The following is a 22,732-nucleotide window of genomic DNA, read 5'->3' as shown; positions in this document are numbered from 1 at the left end:
CAAACCTGAATGAAGGCACCAGAGAGCTACTAAAGGACATGAAGGGGCCAAGATCAAAAGAGAAGCCTAGAGAGCTGGGTTCAACATTTCCACCCTTTTATACGCTGAGCATTTGCTCATTTGCTGAGATTTGGACTCAACATTTCCACCATTTTATAATACACTCTGAGCATTTGCTGTGTTGAAACCTGCAACTCAGAGGCCCAGAAACTAAACACCAATTTGGGCAGTCTGCAGGCTGGAAGTATAAATATTTGAGTTTGGACATCAGTGAAGGAGGAGAATGCTAGTAAATCCTCTAGGTGTTAGTTGGGACCCTGAGAGTAAGTATAAACTAAAAATAGACAAGCTTTACAAAGGCCAAAGCCTGGGTTTGAATTAAATTAACATCTGATTAAATTCAGATCATCTATCCCTACTTGAGCTAACTGCAAGAAGCAAGGTTATATCCTTCCTTGAGGTAGGTAACATAATCAGAAGCTCAAGTTATAACTAAAAGGTTTCATATATAATGGCTGCATTCAACAGAAAATAAGCGTGTAAAATATGAACAACTTCGAAAATCAAGAGTAAAAACAAACCCACAGAAAAATCCGTATGCTGGTGGTATTTGACATGAACTCTAACATACCTGTGATTAATATGGTCAAGAAATTATAGGAGAAGATGGAGAATTCAGCAGAGATCTGGGAAGTAGAAAAAGAAATGGGAATTCTAGAATTGAAACTAATAATTGAGATTAAGAACTGACTAGATGTAGTCAAGTCAACAGCATACAATATAATTGAAAAGAGAATTAGGGAACTGAAACATAGATCTGAAAAAACTATTTATTCTACAGCCAATATACAAAAGGATGGAAAATACATGAAATACACAAACAAGTATGAGATATATGGAGCATGGTAAAGGTGTCTAACAAAGGTGCAGTTGGAGTCCAAGAATGAGAGAAGAGAGATAATAAATCATACATAGAAGCTATATTTGAAGAGATATTGGCCAAAAGTTTTTCAAAACTTATAAAAGAACTCAAGTGAGTTATTTTAACTTTTGAATAATCAATTAATGCAATTCCATATTAAAAGGATACAAGAGAAAAATTATGTTAACAGTTGTTTACAAGTGCTTTTGATACAACTTAGCACATATTCATGATTTTTTTAAAAAAATGATGGCAAACTAGGAGTAGAAAGAACTTATTTTGATTAAGGATAGCAACAAAGAAAAAAACCTAATGCAAATGTCATACTTAATGGTGAATTATTAAAAATGTTCCAATTCTTACCACTTTTATTCCACAGGGCCTACCCTGTGCAACAAGTCAAGAAAAATAAATTAAAAATATAAGAATTAGAAAGAAATCAAGCTAACATCATAGATGATACAATTATACACATATGGAATATCAAAAGAATCAATAGATAAAATATTAAAATTAATAAGTAATTTAGCAAGGTTGCTATTGCAGAAAGTCAATACAAAACTCAATTTTATTTCTGTAATCCAGAAGCAACCATTTAGAAAATAATAATTTTAAAATAGCATGATTTACAATAAAATAAAAATATTAAGTATTAAGTAGGAATGAAGATGTGTAAGGCAACTATGCAGAAAGCTATAAAACCTTGAGAAAAACTAAAGAAGTCATAAATAAATCAAGGGATATATGATGTTCATTGATTGGAAAACAGTATTATAAATGTCGCAGTTTCTTCCCGGTTGTTCTATAGATTAAATGTACTCCAGTTCAAAATTCTAGCAGATTTGTGTGTGAGAGGATAGAAATTGGTAGACATCCTAAAACTTGCATGGAAAGGATAAGACAATCTTGGAAAAGAACAAAGTTGGGAAAACTCCCTGATGGCAGATATCAGAACTTATTATAAAGTAATTAAGAATGGTATTGAGGCAAGGACAGACAAGTAACCCAGAGGAAAACAGATTAAAGATCCCAGAAACAAACTCACACATGTATGGGGAGTTAATTTGTGGCAAAGGTGCCGTTGCCAGAGCTGTAAGGAAACAATGTATTTTTCAGTGAAATAGTGCCCTGCTGATTGGTTATCAGTATAACAGATATTGAATTTTGGCCCCTCTCCTTATACTATACATACAAATACATTCCAAACAGATTAAAGACTTAAGTATGAAATGTAAAAAAATAAAGTTCCTAAAAGACAAGGTCTTCATGATCTTGAGACAGACAATTTTCATAAATAGGACATTAATATAAGTACAACCATAAAGAAAAGGATTGGTAAATAAGACTATGTTGAAATAAGAAACTTCTTTTCATCAAAAGCTGCCTTTAAAAGAGTGAGAATGCAAGCTACAAAGTGGAAGGAAATAGTTTCAATGCATGTAACAAAAGATGTGTATCCAGAGTATACAAAGAATTTCAACACATTAAAGAGAAAAGAACAATTATGCGGACAGAACGATGGTTAAATATGTGTATATATATGTGTATAAATGTGTACATATATATATATATTTCAGCGGCTTTGCAGAAAAGAGGATATACAAATCGACCATAAGATATGAAAAATTTTCCAGCCTTGTTAGTCATTAGGAAAGTCCAAATTAAAACCATACTGTGATACCACTACACACCCCCGCAGGTTGGCTAAAATCAAAAAGTTTGATAATGCCAAGTATTGATGGTCATATGAAACACCTGAAATGCTGAAGCATTGCTGTGGAAATATGACCACACTTTGGGAAAGAGTTTCGCAGTATCTTGATAGGCTGTGATTCAGCAGCCCTATTCTTAGACATATATTCAACAGAAATATGTACCAGAAAAAAATACATATATAATAATACACATAAAACCATTATTTGCAATAGGCAAAAACTGCAAACAAACCCCCAGTTCCCATCAATAGTGGAATTCATCAATGTTTGGTATATTCATAGAGTGGAGGATCATAGAGCAAGAAAAATGGACAAAGTATTGCTACATGCAGCAGTGTGGTTGAATCTCACAAACATGGGTGACTGAAGCTGGCACAAAGAAAATACACTGAATGGTTTTAAAATTAAGCGAATCCTGTGGTCTAGACATCTGGACAGTGGTTATCTCTGGTAAGGCATGGTATTTGGAAAAGGACATGAAGAGGTTTATTCTTGATCTGGATAGGTGTGTTTACTTTGTAAGCATCCACTAAATTCTATACTTAAAATTTGTAGCTTTCTAATGTAGGTTATACTTCATTGATAAAGTTTATTAAAAATATCAAAGGCTCTGGGCAGCCCTGTTCTAGGCACTGGAAATGCAGACATGAGTATGAAATAACCTGGCTGTGAAGAATGGAGAGGAGGAGGTGAGTGATAATTAACAGGCAATTAGAGAAGGAGTTTGTTAGAAATGAAGTCAGGGTGTGTCACTTTATACGTCAGCACACAAAGGAGCAACTCCCAACTCAACACACTTCCTGCCTATATTAGGTGCTTCATAAATGTTAAATTCTACTCCCACTTTGCTATACTCATAATCATAAGTAATCAAGAAAGGGAAAAATTATGTTAAGAATCCTCTTTTTTAGTGCACAATCCATGTTAGTGATAGTGGTAGCAAGTAGGTTTTTTGTTTGTTTGTTTGTTTTTGATATCTTTAACAGTGAGCCTTCCTCAAACAATGTATTAGATAGAATTGCCACTTACTCAGCTGAAATTAGTTAATCAGTGATTACTTTCTCCATGGAATGTTACTACATTGAGTTTCTCTTGTATATATAACCAGGGATTCTGAGCCTCTTTCATCTCTGCCTTGGGCCACACAGCCCCATAGAAAGATGATGAAAGGGAGAAGAAGGGAAGAACACCTGCCAGCCTGCCAGAATTTTGGCTGTAGATTGGCAGGCAGACAGCTGAATGGAGGGAGGATATGGACAATGAAAAGGACCGTCTAACTTGAAGGCACAGTTTCCACCGACAGCACAGCAGGTGCTGCCAGGCCTGTGCAGAGCTGGAAATCCTGGCAAGATGGCAGCTGCTCCATCTTGTCTGGCCCAGTTACTGCCTGTGGCCCATGCTGACAGGAGTTTGGGGAGTTACCATTCCAAAGAACTCACAAGAAAACAGGACTGACTTGGACATATTCCAGGTTTGCCTAATGGTACTTCAGAATGGTGGATTGAATGTTATTTGAAAAATCATTTTAAAATTATTTCCTTTGAAATGCAGAATTTAATAGGAGAAAAAGCAGAAGAAGAATGAAAAATAATATGGATATACAGAATATGTCCAACAGAAATATGTACTTGAGTGTACCAAAAATATGTACAGGGATACAGATAACACCATTTCAACAGCTTAATGGTTAGAAAAAAGGTATGATTTCAGGAGCCAGACTACCTAAGTTTTTATTCCATGCTGTCACCTACTGTCTTTGTGATCATGTGTCAGTTACTGAACATGCTGAGTCCAAATGGGTATCATCATAGCAGTTGTTAGAATTAAAGAAGTTAATTTACCTAAAGCACTCAAAACAGCACCTGGCCTGGGTAAATACTACACAACTACTAGCTGCTGCTGTTGCTAACAGTTAAGCAGTTTTTGTAGCTGGGAGTCAGCAGCCACAGCCAGGGTGGAGGAGATCCTTCTAATCATAAGGTCAGAGGAAAGTGGGCTTCAGTAAAGAAGCCTTCTTAGGCCCATACAGCAGGAATTACTTCTTCTTGCCAGAAGACTGGTTTGTCCTCGGTTGAAACCATGATTAGTCTGCCTCTGCCATGTCCTTGGCTCCTCAGGAGATTATAAACTCTTTGAGGACAGAGATTACCTTTTTTTCAAGTATTATTTCCCCAGCAGTGCTGAGCACAGTGCCTGATGTAAAGTCATGCTCTGTAAATGTTTACTGAATTGAATCCTTCTAAACAGAGGAGGGAGATACTATTAATCAGGGCTGAACATGTGACAGCACTGTTCTTTCAAGCCAAGATTATATGTATGTTCTTTCCTCTTTTTTTTTTTTTTTGAGATTGAGTTTCATTCTTATTGCCCAGGCTGGAGTGCAATGGCGTGATCTTGGCTCACTGAAACCTCCGCCTCCCGGGTTCAAGCAATTCTCCTGTCTCAGCCTCCCGAGGAGCTGGGATTACAGGCATACGTCACCATGCCCGCCTACTTTTGTGTTTTTAGTAGAGATGGGGTTTCTCCATGTTGGTCAGGCTGGTCTCGAGCTACCAACCTCAGTTGAGCCACCTGCCTTGGCCTTCCAAAGTGCTGGGATTACAGGCATGAGCCACCACACCTAGCCTTTTTTACTTTTAAATCATTTCCCTTTTAGAGATGGGATGTCAGATGCCCAAAAAATTCAGGTCATTTGCATGAGGTCATGTAATTGGTGATATCTGGAAGTGTCTCCCTCAAAGCCAGTGCCCTTCCTCACAGGCACCCATTCCCTAAGGCACCTAGGATGGGCACAGAGAAAGGAGAACCAAGCCTGGCTGGGGCTGCTGTCCAGAGAAGGTGGGCAGGTGTCAAGAGCAGGTGCAGAGGTGGAGAGGAGAGCTAAATCTTGTCCTCCGTAGAAGCAGAGATGTCATTCCAACTGCAGGTTTCGAAAAATGTCAGTGCATACCTCATGAGATTTTCTGTAATTCATTTCTACTCTCATCTTCTACACTATTTATTTACCTAAGCTGTTGTTGTCTTTGAAACTATGTCAGCCACATGTCATTCATTGTGCCGCAACCCTGGGCTTTTTATCCTGCTTAGGGTTTGGTTTGGTTTTGCTTGTTTTCTCTCCCCAGCTGCTCTGCCTATCACTTAATTCTCTGAACCCTCTGGCCTGAGTCTTATCTGGCGGTAGGGGTCACCTTACAATCCCATTTCCAGTCTCCTAGAAATGGTGGCAGGGGAGGGATCAACATCCAGCTTCAGGATCTATTTGTCTTTTTGGTCTTATTGTCTGAAGCTTGGGTCAAGGATAAATTAATCAGTCTAGATGTGGGAGGGCTCTCTAACCCTCCCCAGGGAAAGTCCTAGCCTTTATAGAAACTTGGCCTGGTTTTGGCTCTCAGAGTTAATTCCAAGCTGTGAAGAATCTGTCAATGTTCAACTAACCCCAACAAAACCTTTGGAAGTTTCTGTTGCAACCGAAACTCCTATCACGGGAGGTGGTACTGAGCTTGGCATCAGAGGTTGGAGAGAGAAGAGAGCTAGCCTGCTAATTAATATTTTTGTTTTCCTTAAATTTCAGGCTTTTTTTAAGTTTAAATGTCCTAAATAACCTGTCCTGTCATTTCCCATCTCTTTCCTGCTGTTTTCCTGAAGCATCTCACTGGTTCGTTTTATGTTTTTGAGGGGATTATCTGGAGTGCTGATTACTTTCCCTAACTTCAAGGAGCCTTTGAATAATTTTATGAATTAGACCATTTGTCTAGGGGCAAGAGAAGGTTGCTGAAGGCAACCTAGTCCTGCTTTCTCCTAAGAGAAATTTACACTAACATTTGTTTAGTAGTGCGTATATCCCAAGTACAAGGCTCTTGCCTTACACCTAGGATGAACAACTATTCCAGTTTGCCCCAGGATAAGCTGGGGGATTTCTTTGGGTCCTGGACTGTAAATAAAGTATAGAGGAGGAGAGTTATCTTTTCTTCTGTCTATCCTAGGGTCATAGCTGGGGCCCTTTTAACAAAAGATAGATTAACAAGAGAGAAGCATACACATTTATGTAATATGTTTTATGTGACATGGGAGCTATCATATGGAAATGCAGACCCAGAGGAACAGTTAAATGTGAGTATTTTTATGTTAGGCTTGATGAAGGGTAGACAGACATGGAAAAATATGATAGGGCAAGAAGGGCATGATTTAATGATAATAAACTGGAGAACTTAGCAAGGCCTGTTAGTGCAGATCCATCCCTGTGATCCTTCATCTCCAGACATAAGGGTGGTGCTTTCCTTTGAGTACAGGGAGGGCACCTCTCATGTGAGGGTCTTATGACCTGCTTCAGGGGACAGTCAGAAAATCCTTCCTAGGTTTAATGACCTGCTTTAGGGGAGAATGGTGGGGGAAAGGTAAAAGCGACGTCTATGCCTCTATGATTTTCTCAGATACCTTCAGCTTAAACTATTCAAAATACTAACATGCCATATTTTGGGGTAGCATGTCCTGAACCCCATCAAGTGCAGATACCAGGAAAAATGACCCTGTAAAGGAAATGCCATTATTTTCACCTTACAAGTGAGAAAAGTGGGGTTGGAAGAGGTATGTTCCCTTACAGAAGTTTGCACAGGAAACTGGTGGTGAGAAAGAATCAAATACAGATCTGTCAGACTTCAGACCCAGAACTTTACACCAACCAGTTTCTTCAGAATGCAAAGTTCCGTCTCCTTCAGACTGTGTAGCTCAACAATTTTGTACCATCTGGCTCTTTCTCTCTACTGTGTGTTTGACTTTGTCTCTTTTGTCTCAAGGTGTACTTGAAAGCCTTTCCCTCCCCATCTTCCTTCCCTGATGGCTGATACACTTCTGCCTCACCTGCTTTAGGAGCCCCTGCCTCCAACCATCCAAACGAGGTTGGGGACTGGGGCTCCTTCCTTCTATTAGACTATTCAGATCTGAGTCACTGGTCACTCCCATAATGTCTCATAAATGTCTGCCTGTGTATCTTTCCATCACTGCTAGACTGGAATCTTGTAAAATACAAGAAAACAACTTTCATCTTTAGATTTCCAGCACCCAGCATAGTTCCTGGCTTATAATTGGGGATCAGTAAATAGCTGTTGAATTAATCAATTTATAAATTTTCAGGAAGCCATTTGTGCGCTTTCAAGTCACAGTATTCGATCTATTTAAGGACTTATTCCATAAGATGCATTTGTGGTGCTTAGGCCAGTTCTCTTAATTTTGTTTCTGTTTTTAATTTTTACAAAGTAATTTTTGTGAGTTAATTTGGCTGTTTGGATTAGATTTCAACCTGATACTTTACCATGCCTAATGTCTGAGAATGAGAAGTCGTCTTGTCTGAAGTCATAGATGATAATATCCAAGTGATCTAGAGGCTGTATTGAGGTTAGGAAGAAAGGAATTTCTGAAATCAAGCTTTTGCTTTGTCTTCACTGTGGATTTTTCTAGTTTTCTCTAAGTCTCAGATTTCCAAGCTATATATGTTAGCCTACCTTTGAGATCTGATCTTTCTGGGTAGAAAGGAGAAACAGAGGAATGAGACCCAGTTATTGGAAGGTCTGTTCTTTCTTCTCTCCACTCCTCCCAATACAACCCGCCTCTTGAGTTGGTTTCTGATTGCTCTAAGTCATGGAGGAGTGTGGCATGAAGACAGAAATGATGAATGCCATTCCAAGTTAAACTGCAGCATGCATGGTGCTGCATGTAATTGTGGCTTTTTGTGAAGCAAACAGATTTTGGTTTATTCTTGATGTTTAAAATGCTAGCCTGGGTTATGCCTACTACCTGGTACCTCATTTTCCTTATTCCCCTGGGCCCCCAATTATTTTGTCATCAGTTTTATAGTCAAGGACAGAAAGCAGATGTTCCAGTCAATCTAAGTAAACCCAAATAACTCTGGCAAAGCACACACCGTGCTGAAAGCAAATGAACTGTTGGGCCAAGCCTTGCTATTAACACCAAAGATTGGAAGCTGTCGGCAGTAACAACAAAAATGGTGAAAATATATTGAGTAAACTGTCCCAGACATTGTTCCACTCAGTTAATCTTCATGATAGCCCTATAAGCTACATTCTATCATCATTCCAATTTTATAGATCAGGAGACTGAGACACAGGAAGCTTAAGTGAGTTGACTTACTTGCCAGACTTGAAACTAAGCAGTCTAGTTCCAGGGCCCTTTCTTTGAACCATTAGGCCCTAACTAGTTCATATATCTAGTAAATGTCTGTTTACATCTCATGTAGACAAAGACTTTTCCTATTATCTTTCTTGCTCTGCAGAGGGTGGGAGGGTTGCGGGGGAGGGGGCAGTGGCAGTGTCAAGGTGTGTAAAACTTCTCTGTTGGCTTAAATCATGGGATTAGTTTTTTAAAGTAAACCTACTTTAGGATTTAGTTGGAGTAAGTTCTAGACCACATTTCTTTTTGACTTTTTTTTTTTTTTTGAGATGGAGTCTCGCTCTGTGGTCTATGCTAGAGTGCAGTGGCGCAATCTCGGTTCACTGCATCCTCCACCTCCTGAGGTCAAACGATTCTCCTGCCTCAGCCCCCAAGTAGCTGGGACTACAGGCGCATGCCACCATGCCTGGCTAATTTTTGTATTTATAGTAGAGATGGGGTTTCACCATGTTAGCCAGGCTGGTCTTGAATTCCTGACCTCATGATCCACCCGTCTAGGCCTCCCAAAGTGCTGAGATTACAGGCATGAGCCACCACGCCTGGCCACCTTTTAGATATTTTACTCCCCTTCATTTGCTAGGCTTGAGGTTAACCCTTTGGGTTTGCTTTAGTGGCATTTTGACAGTAAGTTCTGAAAGAGATCTGAATTCAGCTATGCTATTGTCTGGGAATACTTAGAGTTCTTGTAAGCAGTTGAAAAGAAGGGAACTAGCTTCTGTGAATTCCACGAGATAATGTAGGATAAGATAGAATTAGAGTTAGGTAGATCTGGGTGTGATATAGTCCCACCCCCAGATCCCCCGCAATTTAGCAGTGTGGGACCTTGTAGCAGTTGCTTGAAAAACTTTACTCTTCTCTTCTCTATTTGTAAATCAATGTGATAATAACTACCTTGCAATATCATTGTGGGAATCAAATATGATAATATTTGCAAAGTGTCCAGCACAAAGCAATCTCCCAGTAATTGAGGATCTTAGAACCTTTAGTCTTTACCAGTGATTTTTGACAAGGTATGTTGTGGGGCTCCAGTAATTACATTATTACCCATGAGTGGCCACTCAAAACCCATCAATATTTTTCACCTTTATTCATATTTAAGACACAGAGACTTTGTCAGTGATTAAATGTGCTATTGTTACCTAGAAAATGTCTTGTGCTTTACTAGTATGTGACTTCTGCCACACACATTCATTCATTCATTCATTCGTCAACGACACCACCAAAAAATAGTGAGCCACTGCAGTGTGAAGACTTGCCCTGGCCTCCGTTTGCTTATAGTGTAGTAGAGGGATTTGTTTGTGTTGTCTGTGCAAACACATAAACTACAGTTACAGTGGTAGAATCTGTAGAGGGTCAGGAGATGGGCTACAAAGGAAGGAGGCTTGGGTGTTTTGGGGATGTGGAGAGATGTGATCAGGAAAGACTTCTGATGCTGCAACTGAGTCTTCAAAATGGAATCCATGTTCCCTACGATTGTTATGGGATGAGATGTATTGGTGGAAAGGATATCCTAGGCAGAGGGAGCACAGTAAACAACTGCTTAGTGTCAAGGACCACCAAATCACATTCAGAAATAAGGAGAAAAGATCCCACCCGTAATGAGCCCTGCTTGTACCAGGCACTTCTGTAGGTCCTGGATGGAGTAGCTCCCATTTATTGAGTACTGGTGTGTTTCACCTAATTCTTACTTAATTCTCACAGCAACTTTGTGGGTAAGTATTGCTATCCAGATTCTTCAGATATGGAAATTGAAGTTCTAAGGGATCAAGGCATTTTTGCCCAAGGGGATGAAAGAGGGATTCAAGCCTAACTCTGAAGAAGTAGATAAACAACAAAAACAGCAATAACAATAATAAAAATAATAAAAACAGCAAAGATTCATATAGTACTAAGCATGTTTTAACCTGTACCGTTCAATATAATATCCACTAGCTATATGTTGCTACTTGAATGTGAATTAATTAAAATAGAACAAAAAATTCAGTCCTCAGTTGTACTAGCCACATTTTCAGGGCTCAATTGCCACATGTGTCTGGTATCTACTGTATTGGACAGTACAAATATAGAACATTTCCATCACAGAATGCTCTTATTAGCACTGTTATAGGTACTTTACACCTCTATTAACATATATATAATTTTTATAATCTGTGAGGAGGATTCTATTCATATTGTAGAGATGTGGAAATCAAGGCATAAAGAAGATAAGAAACATAAAGAAGATAAGAAATCACATGATGAATGAGTCCTTATTTTTAAACACTGTGCCGTAATACTAACCCAATATGTTGTGTTCTGTATAACATAAATGAATGTTAGTCAAAACAATGGACTTCAACGTCTGCTTGTATGTAGTCTGATGTTAGGTCTTCTGCAGAGAACATGTCTTTGATATGATTGTTATCCTTCCAGGAGCATGCAGTTGTCAATTTGCATACATAAAGCTGGTGGTCACTAGGGAGCCTTCTCTGGAGACCTTCCTCTCCAGGAACTCCAGAAACCTCCCAGCCAGCTTTGGCAAGAAACTCACTGGACGGGATTCATCAGTCAGTTCATTAATCCAAATAGTTGAATCAAGAGTCTCAAACTGATATAGTCTTAAGTGTGTTCAAAACCCTTCTTATCCTTTTTGATACTTCAGAGAAGGTGCCTGAGGTTGTTATTTCAAGAGGGTCTTTTTCAAGATGCCAACACATCAGATTCAGAGACTGAAAATCCTAGTTGAGTCCAACTTCTACCTCTAAGTCACTAAATAAACTCAACTAAATTACTTCACCTTTCTGAAATTCAGTTTCTTCAATTGTGAACTGGAAATAAAATACACATATCACAGGATTTTCTAAGGACTAAATTGGAAGGTTACAGTATTTGAGGATACTTTGCAAGCTATAAAGTACTTTATATGGCTATAAAGTGGGAGATAATTATAACACAAATGCAAGAACTCAGGATGTTTTTCTTCTCTATAACCCTGTAAGCTTTCAAAACTGCCACAGCGTGATAAATTATAGGAAAACGTACTCTTAATCATAACATTTGCAAAGTCTCTTTTTTATTTTACATAAATATAGTAGGTACTCAATGCTTGGGTGGAAGTATTGTTGGTTGGATGAATGCGAGAGATGAAGGGAGACAGCATATTAAAGTAAATAAGAGAGCTGTTCATGAAGTTTTAAATGTTCCTTTTTTACCATTCTTTTTAAACACTGCTTGATATGAACTATGTGTGTTACACTGAGGGGTGGGAGGCATGTAGTTCGTTGAGTTAGCCTGTTTTTCTGCTATTTGTTTTTTAATTCAACAAACATTTATTGAGCAACTGCCATCAGTTGGGCATTGTGCAAGTTTCAGGGAAAACACAATTGATGATGTCACCATTTTTTTATGCCTGTTTTCTTCAGCTGCTACTTTTGCTCCTTAAACAATTTGAGGATTGCAGAATAAACTGACACTGGTACGGTCATATGAAGGGCCCCGGCAGTATTGAGGGCTGCACTTGTATCAAAATCACATCTTGTGAATTGTTTCCTGATGTACATGTGCAGCCTGTGATTCCTCTATGGATCGCAAAATATGTTTCTCCAGAAAGAAGAAAGCTCCTCCCACCTTTTCTTGCTTTTCCCTGTTTGTCTCTGAACCTCTTTTCTCGGGGACAGCCCACCAAAACACTGTGTGGCCAAAGGAAAAATAAGATATGTCAGCTCTCTGACTCAAGTGGTCTTGCAGTGAACATCAGCTATGCATGGCTGCTGAATGGGGGTGGACATTAGGCAGAGCATAGAGAACCTCTCTTGAGGGGAAATCAGGCTAGTCCCGCCCAACATATATAATTTTAGGTAAGGAGACACCTCAGCTCGTATTTTAGGATAAGCTCTGTGTATATACTGAGAATGGCTGAGGAAGGACCTCCATTTGTAATTCATTTCTCTCATTGTGGAGGTGAGAGAACCAGTTCAGACTTTTAGGCTATTTGTGGCAAAATTGGGGCTGAAACTCTGTTTTTTCTAACTCTTAGCCCATGGCTGTCACTGTTTCATGGTGAACTAGCACTTCCAAGTGTGTTTTCATTATATAAGACAATTATAACATCGTAAAGTGAGGAGTATAGAAAGAATATAAGCTTTGGAGTCAGTCAAAACATGGTCAAATCCTGGCACTGCTTCTTAAATCCGTGTGGCCTTGGGCAAGTTACCTGAACACTGTTCTTCTGCTTCTGCATCTATTAAGAGGAAGAAAGAATGTTTACCTTTTATGGATCTTTGTAAGTATTTCTGCAATATCACAACAACCATTTGATGTTGTTATTTTCCTCATTTTATAGCAGATCCTTCTGTCTCCAAATTCCACCCTTTTCTCATAATAGCACACTAGTTTTCAGGTTCTAAGTCTAGATATAGCAACAATGAATCTGCCAACCCAAGAAGAAACAAATGAATATTTCCTACAAATTTCTGGTTCCTTCATTTTAATTCCCTTCTAGTATTGAATGACCCTGTAACATTAACTTTACCTGTACTTTATGTGTGTGCAACCGGTAAATGTGGGTGATTCTCAGGAATTCCTTGAACCTATTTATGATACTGTGGACCAGCTGTGGCCAACTCCTTTTTTGTCAAGGATCTCAGAATCAATGTATTTAAGATTCCAATATTTTGAGATGTACAGATAAGTAAACATTGACTGCCCAGCTGTTGGATTTTTATCTTAGAGAAAAACCTGTGAGTCTTGGTGGCGAAGAACCAGCACTTTGGAATCAGATTACCTGAATGTGAATCACAGCCCTATTCCTTGTGAGCTGCGTGACCCTGGTGAAGTTACTACTCATTTCTAAGCTTCGGTTTTCTTACCCATAAAATGAGGATAATACTAATACCAATCACATTAGGTTGTTGTAAGAATAAAATGAGACATGTATAGAAAGAGCATGTAAAAAGAGCTCACTTAAAATGAGTTCATATCTTGGGTTATTCCAGTACAAAAGCCTTTGTGCCCTGAATGGAGAATCATATCACTCAGGATCCGTCCAGCAAAACATAAAGCACTCTAAGTGTTTAAAAACAGGCAATTTAATACCCAAAAATGGTGATCCTGATGATGGAGGAGCTGAGAAGAGCTACATTCCTTATGAAGCAATTCAGAGATCAGTGAAATGGAAATGGCTACTATCCCCAGGCTGGAGGGACTAAGGAGGGAGGTGGTGTTCCCATAGTCTAAAGGCAGGGGACACCAGCAGATGCTGGAGCCATAGCGGCCCTGTCAGCAGAGCCCGAGTGGTGGAGGGGAAACAGCTGCTGCCTGGCACAGAAGAGAAGTAAATAGGCTCTTGCTTCCCCTTTCCTCCAGGTCCAGATCTCCCAGCAGGGCCAAACTTGGCTGACTTGAGTCTGGGAACTGCTGCCTGCAGGGGCAGCCCCACAGTACTGAGCAGAGCAGGGGACTTGATCTGAAAACACATAGGCCAAGGATTCTTGTAGGCAAAAGTCTCAGACCTTTATTGCCTGGTTGTGGAAATCTAACTACTGTGTGATAACTAACAGAAAGTTTGGAAGAGTCTTACTTCCCCCTGCTGCTAGACCTCTGAACAATAGCAGAGGTTCACAGGTTGCTGTGCCCTAGAAGGTAGAATTTGGAAAAAGCAGTGGAAAACCCTCGAAAGCTGTAAGAGCCCTGTCTCTGGCCTTTTTCTCATATTACTTTCTAGCAAGGGCTGCTGCTGAGCAGCCAGTGCCTTCAGTATCTGGGGATTTGTGGCCTGATGAGACATTCCTACCCTGCTATTTACCTGGCTAACTTCTGCAGAATTGAGTATAGGTGGGTTAGCTGCCCTTGTGGCCCCTCCTGTGATACACCGATTTCCCTGCACTGAAATGCTCCATTTAGGCTTCCCTCTCCTTCCCACCAGACTGTGAACAGGGACTTGTCTTCTTCATCCTTGCATCCCCAAGCATTTGTACTCCTACTTCCTGCACTGAGCTAGCTACTGTGGTAGATCCTGGGCTAAGCATTTGAGTAAGAGTACCAGCCCCTAGCAACTTTTATTATAGAAGGAAGGCAGATGGGATATGTGATGTTTCAAAATTACCAGTGTATTTTGTGCTAGGGAAGTCCAGTGCATGACACTATTTAACAGGGAGAATCATCTGTCCTAGAGGATCAGGGAAGCCCTGTCAATAGGAACTGGCCTGACAGAGAGGTTGGGGGAATGGCATTCCAGGCAGAGGGAAGAGCAAATGTGAAGTTCTTGAGGTGGGAAAGAGCATCGAGGATTAGAGATTGAGAACAAACGTGGCATTGCGTGGGAGCTGATGAGGTCAGCAGGAGCTGTTCTCTCCTGTGTCCCAGTCTCTGCGTCCTGCCTGAGCACTTTCTACCCCCAGCTTTGTGTTGTAGTTCTGCACGCCTGCATGTTTGTGGCTTCCACATCACACTTAGTATATATCGTTTTGTGCATAGAAGGGACTTGTTGGATATTTGAGCAAGTGAATACAATTTCAGACCCTAAACAGTCTTCCTAGCTTTCTTGTCACATTTGTAACGTCAGTTGCCCTGCAAGTATCAAGGAATATGAGCCCTATGGGGAAGAAGCCTGAATTTCTACCATTTATGGGAAACCCTCTGCTATTTGGCGTTCTGTTACTAGAAACTCGCTCTCAGTCATCTCCTTTACACTTGGAGTTCTACGATAAGTAGTAATAAGAATGGTGATCTAGGGATGCCAAAAAGATTCAGTCATCAGACAGTTCCTTTGCTTTGACTTCTTTGGGATTGAGATGTGATGTGTTAAACCAGATTCCATTTGGCTGTGCTCCTTCCTAGCAGTGTGCCATTGGGCAAGTCAGTTAACCTCTGCAGACTTTAGTTTCTCCTCTGATGTCTAGCATTATTAATATCTATGATGGGGTTAAAATGAGACCATGTATGCAAATATGTAGCATAGTGCCTGGTATTTAGTGAGCACAAAATAACTGATAGCTGCTGCTTTTACTATGATAATTACAATTACTGCCATTATTATAATGTTGGGTGCCATACATTGACCAGAACAAAGCAAAATCCAAGCAGGCTTCTGAGTTTTCCCATGCAGGCAAGTATGCCCTTTGAGTTTCTGCTTGAGACTGCCCTACACACAGGACTCTTCCTCCATGTTGTTTGACTATTAAAAAGAAGATTTGTTAATGCTTGTTTTTAGCTATCTCTCCCTCTTTTTTATGTGTTAAAGAGGATTTGTTTTTGTTTTCCTTTCTCACAGGAGTGATTGGGGCAGATGTGAAAGGGCACGGCCTTGTCTGTGAGGGGCAGCCAGTGACGTCACGGCTGGCTGTCATCTGTGGAACGTCGTCTTGTCACATGGGGGTGAGTCCACTGAGCACAAAGGCAAAGCCACCACACAGCAGCTGCAGCCTGGAAGAAGACCCTGAGTGCTGGCTCCTTCACCCCTTCACTTCTTTCCTCTCTTCCCTTCCTGCCCCTTGTGCTTTGTCTAGCCAGAAGCTCAGCTCCCCACTCCACCTCCCTTGCCTACATTTGCTGGATCTTTTTCCAGGGGCCAAATTCTTAGTAAGCATGAAAAGGATTGAGTGCTCCGTTTGACGTCACCCTGGTCAGAGAGCCCAGGCATGAATGGTGACATCTGATCCTAAGGTGACAAAGTCTAGCTCCCCCAGACTGATATGCCTCTAATGGGTAGGGGGGTCTTCTCTGCAAAGAGTGTCTGTTTTCCTTGGCCAGGGAACTCTCTCTCAATCAATATAAATCCATCTCCCTGGGAGCGTCCTGATGATCTATAGAATTAGACTGCATATCATGACTTCAAAAGAACACTGATAAGCAATTTTCACTTTGTTAATTTTTCTCCATGAATTAGTGGAAAGGCTTTCTCCAAGATTGCAGTTAAAATTTAGTGCCTGCCCTAAAATTTATATCTTCTTTAAATGCATGAGTCTGAAAGCATTCCATTCCGATAAGTACCCATTTCTACCATATTTTTATTTAAAAGTCATTACTCTGTTAAACTTAAATCGACGACTCTTTGGAATTTTCCCAGATAAGTGAAATAGAGGGAAGAGTGGGGGAGGAGCAGGGAGATGAGCAGAGATTAGAGCGGGACACAGCCCAGGGCAGAATCAAAGCAGCTATGGAGGAAATTTTGTGGGATGTGAAACTGTTTTGCAACTGTAGGGACCCCTGAGCCTCTCTACCATCAGATATTCTGGTTCAGTGAATATAAATATATGTACTTATTTGTCAATCCCTGCTCCTGTGCTAAACTGTGGATATAAGAATGACATTGGCTCTCCCATTGATGAGATGAAGTTATAACAGGTATTAGAATATAATGCGAGGCCCCCCAATGTAGATACAAATTGATCTCATGATACTAAGCATCTGTCATGTGCCAAGCAATATGCGAGGTATTCTTGCACATGGCATCCCATTTTGTATGGCTGAGGGAGCCAGCCCGAGTGGTTTCCAGTCCCACTTCCTCAGTTTACTAAGTGTGGGCCTTTGGGCAAGGTACTTAAACTCTCTGGGCCCCAGATTCCTCATCTGCAATATGTGGAGAGCGACAGTACCTGTCAGAGTGCTGCAAGAATTAAATGAGGTAATACTAAGTGTTCCACGTGCAGTAAGCACATCCCAAGAGCTCACTCTTAATCACTAGGACTGTTGTTGTTACTGAGCAGAAAGCAGTGACTGACTCTGCCTGGGAGGGTGCAGGGTGATAGAATCTTCTTGAGATGACATTCCTGCTGGACTTTAAGGAAACAGATTTCCTTCTGTTTGTCAGGGCTCTGGGCAGTCTTGAATGGAATTTGTCTAAGTTTTAAAATTGTAGCATATTTGCCTGGGCACAGTGGCTCACGCCCGTAATCCCAGCACTTTCAGAGGCCAAGGTGGGTGGATCACCTGAGACCAAGAGTTCAAGACCAACCTGGCCAACATGGTGAAATCCCATCTCTACTACAAATACAAAAAATTAGCCAGGCATGGTGGCAGGCACCTGTAATTCCAGCTACTCGGGAGGCTGAGGCAGGAGAATTGCTTGAACTCGGAAGGCAGAAGTTGCAGTGAGGCGAGATTGTGCCATTGCACTCCAGCCTGGGCAACAAGAGCAAAATTCCATCTCAAAAATAATAATAATAACTGCAGCATATTTCTTCTGCTCAGCCGCCCTTTTGTAAGGCTCAGCTGTCCCTGAAGGGAGAGATCTGCAGAGGCCTGAGGGCTCTTTAAGCCAGAAGGCACCAGCCCAGGAGCCAGCCCTTCTTTCCCTTGATATGAGTCTACACTTGTTAGATTGTCTTCACTGAATACTGATTTAATCCTGTTTAAATTATCTCTTATTTTCACAGGGATGCATCTAATCAGGCTTCTCCTGGGAGATCTGAATTTCAGGCATTTTTATCCCACTCAATTCAGATTTCCGAACAGAAGCAAATCTAAGTGGATGCAAGCGTCTCTGTGATGGCCTGCTTCTCAGTCTTACTGTCTCTTAATGGAGATGAGACTGGCTTTCCCTACCCATTTATTTTACACATTTGGGACCTAAAGCATGGAAAAGTCCAGTAATTTTCCCAAAGTCACAACAAGCTTTGAAGTTCTGGAGCTAAGAACTCAAATCTAACTCTGATTCCAAAGCTCCTGCTCCTCCTTTCCTCCCTGAATTGTGCATGAGTATGATGTACCCATAGAGGAATGGTGAGAGCATGGGCTTTTACATTGTCCAGAGGCAAGCTTGAATATCTGCTCATGCACGTTTTGGCCCTCTGACCTGAGTAAGCTACTTAACTTTTCTGAGCCTCAGATTCTTCATCCATCAAATTGGGGATAATGATGCCAGTCTCACAGGGTAGTTGAATAACATGCACTATGTAGATTTGTACCTAGCACACAGCAGACACTCAAAAATGGTGGAGATTGTTATTAAACTTTCCTAGTGATGTCAACGGCTCAGATGAAGCAACTGTTTGGGCTTTAACGAGTTTGATGGGCAGCTGCAGTTGGTTGCCATGAATGAGGGCCATAAAATGCCAGTTTATGATGACCGTGTTGGGCTGGAAATACAGTCCCCACCCCCAACCTGCTTTGTACTTGGGGGTGGGAAGGGACCCTCTGGGCCAAGGGGATTAATCATCAGCTTTAATGTTGTGTCATGAGGGCGAGACTGTGGTCATGCTGGCATGGGAAAGTGTCTTTGATCTCCTCAGGTGCTGGGAGCCCAGCAACAATGACACCTTTGTTAGGTCTAGGAGAGGTGCAGGTCTGAGGAAACACTCCCAGGGAGACTCAAGGACCCCCTTTGTTGTGGTTCTGGCAAATAAAACCGCCAGTGTGAGGAAAAATTTACCAAACAGAACACAGGGACCAAAGGGGGCTGTGGGTTTTTCAAAAAGTGGTTTTCAGCGTGATCTGAAGGATCCTCTTTCTTCCTGTCTGCTCACTTCTAATGTTTCCAATTTAGTAGATTGAGACAAAATTCCGAGGAACATTTTGTGCTCGATCCAGGTTACCTCTTTCTAGATCACCCCAAAAGAATAAATGAATGAAGGAATGACCACGTAAGTGAGTATTGGTAAATACTTAGAAGCTTCCTACCTCCAGGTTCCTGTTGCTTCCAGGAATCTGGAGAAAAAGCCTGAGGTTGAACATAAGACATATTAATAAGGCCTTTGATATTTTAGAAGATACAAGCATGGCTGCACATTTATCTTCCTTGTGGATAATTTAATTAACAGGGGGGAAACTGCCGTTCTTTTTTTAACTCCATGAAAGCAGAGCTGCTTGTTCAGAGTTAATTACTACCAAGTCACCAAAACCCTAGATAATACACAGCAGGGGTTAGCCAGAGGTTGAAAAGTCATGGGGTAAGATAGAACTGATCCTTACCATTGCACCAGCACCCTTTTCTTGAGCCGTCAAGTTGGGTTGTAACTTGGCAGCTTGTCTTCCAGTTAGCATGTCAGATGGGGAGAGGACCCTGGGGGTCGGGGTAGGGAGAAACACTGAGGAGGTAAGATTTGAGCAGAGCAATACTTGAAGAGAGCTGGGAACTACATCTGCATCTTAAATCGCTCAGAACGAAGTTTTTTCAGTCTTAATGTAGAGATGGTGATTCTCTATCATTGAATGGATGTGGAGACTCAAAAGACATAGGCTCATACACTGCCCCCACTATTTACTGTGTGAATTTAGGCAGGATGCTTCATCTTTCACTGCCTCAGTTTCTGCATCTGTTAAATGTGAGCGATAGTATTTACCCATAAAGTTTTGTTCAGGTTCAAATTAGACCATCTTTGTAAATGACTTGGCACTGTACCTGGCACAAAATACCAAATATGATATTGTTATTAAAAATGAGTCGTTAATCATGCATGAACAATCCATGTGATTATGGATTAGAATTAGAGACATCAGTATGAACTTATATTTAGTTTAACATAGATGCAGATGGATGCATATAGACATAGTTATGGATATATATACATATACAAGTTAGTAAATACATATTTATTTCCTGGCTCTGTTAGCTGAGATGGCCTTGAAATAAGGACACCCCAAGAGCTAGTTTTTACCAGCACGTAGCACCCAGATCATAGTGTCTAATACCATTATCCAATACAAAGAACCAGAACTCCTTGGAGAAATGGTTGATTTTAGGATTGGGATAGGAAATATACAAGATGAGCTTGGCACATTTGCAGTACCAGAAAGTTAGGAAGTTCTCAAAAAAAAAAAAAAAAAAAAAAAATGAGAATATGTCACAGGGAGCCAACTGCAGGAGCTCCTAGTGGTCACAACTGCAACAATTTAGTAGTAAAATAAAGTATTATGAATTATAACCCAAAATATAACATAAATATCCATAAGACCATACTGACATAAATTATTTTGAATAAATAAATAAATGAAAAGAAGAGACACATCTCCTATACAGAAGAATTCCAAATAATTTATGTAAATGTTCCACCATCAAGGAGATAGAGTATAACTTTCCACTCCTTAAGTGTGGACTGCACCTAGCGACTTCCTTCCACAAAATATGATATAGAAAATGGGGGAAGAGTAATTTTACATTGGAGAAATATGAGAAACACTCAGTCATCCAGGTAACAAGGTCAACGTCAACAACAATAAGTCATGTTGATAGTATGTACCCTTGATATGATGTAATGAAAATGACACTTTGTTGTGTTCATCCCCAAATCCTAGAAGCCCAGTCTTATTACCAGAAAAACACCAAATGGATCTTAGTTGAGGGATATTCTGTAAAATACTTGACCAGTATTTCTCAAAACTGTCATCCAGGTCATCAAAAAACAGGGAAAGTGAAAGAAACTATCACAGCCAAGAGGAGCCTAAAGAGACATAATAACTAAATGTAATGTGGTATCCTGAATGGGATCGTGGAGCAGAGAAAGAACATTGGGTAAAATCTAAGGAAATCTGAATAAAGTGTGTTCTTCAGTTCATGATAATATATCAGCGTCATTCACTGTGACATATATACTTGACAGAAGATATTAATGATAGGGGAAATATAACTGGGTGTGAGGCATATACGTTCTTTACAACCATCTTACATTGTAAAACTATTCTAAAATTTAAAATTTATTTTTAAAATATTCATTAACTATTCACTTATAAAGAAAACTTTTTTTTTTTTAATTTACCTGGCTAAGTGCTAAAAGTCTTCAATAAGATAAAATGTTTAAAGTATAATAATAAAAAAAAAAAGATAAAATGTCTGCTGGGTGCGGTGGCTCACGCCTATAATCCTAGCACTTTGGGAGGCCAAAGCAAGTGGATCATGAGGTTAGGAGATCGAGACCATCCTGGCTAACACAGTGAAACCCTGTCTCTACTAAAAATACAAGAAAGTTAGCCAGGCGTTGTGGCGGGCACCTGTAGTCCCAGCTACTGGGGAGGTTGAGGCAGGAGAATGGCATGAACCTGGGAGGCGGAGCTGTCAGTGAGCCGAGATCGCGCCACTGTACTCCAGCCTGGGTGACAGAGGGAGACTCCGTTTCAAAAAAAAACTGTCATGCCTGCCTTCAAAGAGCCCAGGCACATTGAGAAAGACAAAAAAGGGAGATATACTGCAATACAAAGTGGTAACTACTATAGTCAATGCATGGCTAGAGTATGGTGGAAATAGGAAGAAGGGGCTGTCTCAAGTTCTGGGTAGATGAGGAGGTTTTCCTATAGGAAGAGATATTTGCAGGATCATGGCTTCCCCGTCCCCACTGGGACAATGTTCCTGCCAGCCCAGTTTCTGTAGTAGGCCCTTTCCTCAGTCTTCTCCATTTTGTTTTTCTTTGCTGTGTCCACAAAGCCTCACAGATGACTTCCCCTGAGGCCTGAGCAGTATGTGGGTGTGTATGAGCCCTTTGGGAGGGCACCACAGGGAGAGAGGACAGCCATGCAACATGAACTGATGGTCTTCTGTTACTAGCTGAAAAGAGTGGGCAAGTGAGACCAGTTTCTCTGTCATGGTCTCTTTAACAAGTGACATTGGCAGAAGTTACCAAAGGGGTGGAGTGGGACGGGATTCCACATGCTACAGTGGACCACTGTTACACCTAATAATGAAAGCGCTGAGGTGCTGCTCAGAAAGTGCCCTGCTTCTTCTTCGTTTACCAGGACCTGTTGTTGTCAGCCCTCTAGGAACCAGCATTCTCAGGACACTCTCTGTGTCAGGACTGGCTCTCAGATTGCATGTTTTGAAAACAAACTATATGCTAGGCATTGGTTTGGCGAGGAGAGGGTTGATGTGGTTCAGTGGACAATGAGAAACAGACTGTGCGCTCAAGAAGCTCAAGGTAGCTCGTTCCTCAAGACATTTGAGAAACATTATAGAAACATTGTGCTGGACTGAGTATGTTTAATATCTCTGATCCCAGGCAGTAGCACC

The 22,732-nt window shown here is 40.7% G+C and overlaps 1 protein-coding gene across 9 annotated transcripts in view; it reads left to right on the top strand.

The window, feature by feature from the left end:
- The window catches only part of FGGY (FGGY carbohydrate kinase domain containing), a 448,924-nt gene that overhangs the window by 229,384 nt on the left and 196,808 nt on the right, over positions 1-22,732 (top strand). For all 9 annotated transcript variants that reach the window (XR_002725457.1, XM_023187457.1, XM_031934004.1 and 6 more), the window contains one exon: positions 16,070-16,173. Coding sequence is in view for 8 of the 9 variants with exons in the window: in XM_023187457.1 (XP_023043225.1) it covers positions 16,070-16,173 (104 nt within the window). In the remaining variant the exon portion in view is untranslated. The remainder of the gene's footprint in view (positions 1-16,069; positions 16,174-22,732) is intronic.

The sequence above is a fragment of the Piliocolobus tephrosceles genome, chromosome 1 (assembly GCF_002776525.5).
Source record: "Piliocolobus tephrosceles isolate RC106 chromosome 1, ASM277652v3, whole genome shotgun sequence".
Classification (NCBI taxonomy): domain Eukaryota; kingdom Metazoa; phylum Chordata; class Mammalia; order Primates; family Cercopithecidae; genus Piliocolobus; species Piliocolobus tephrosceles.
This window is presented reverse-complemented; position numbering and strand designations above follow the sequence as displayed.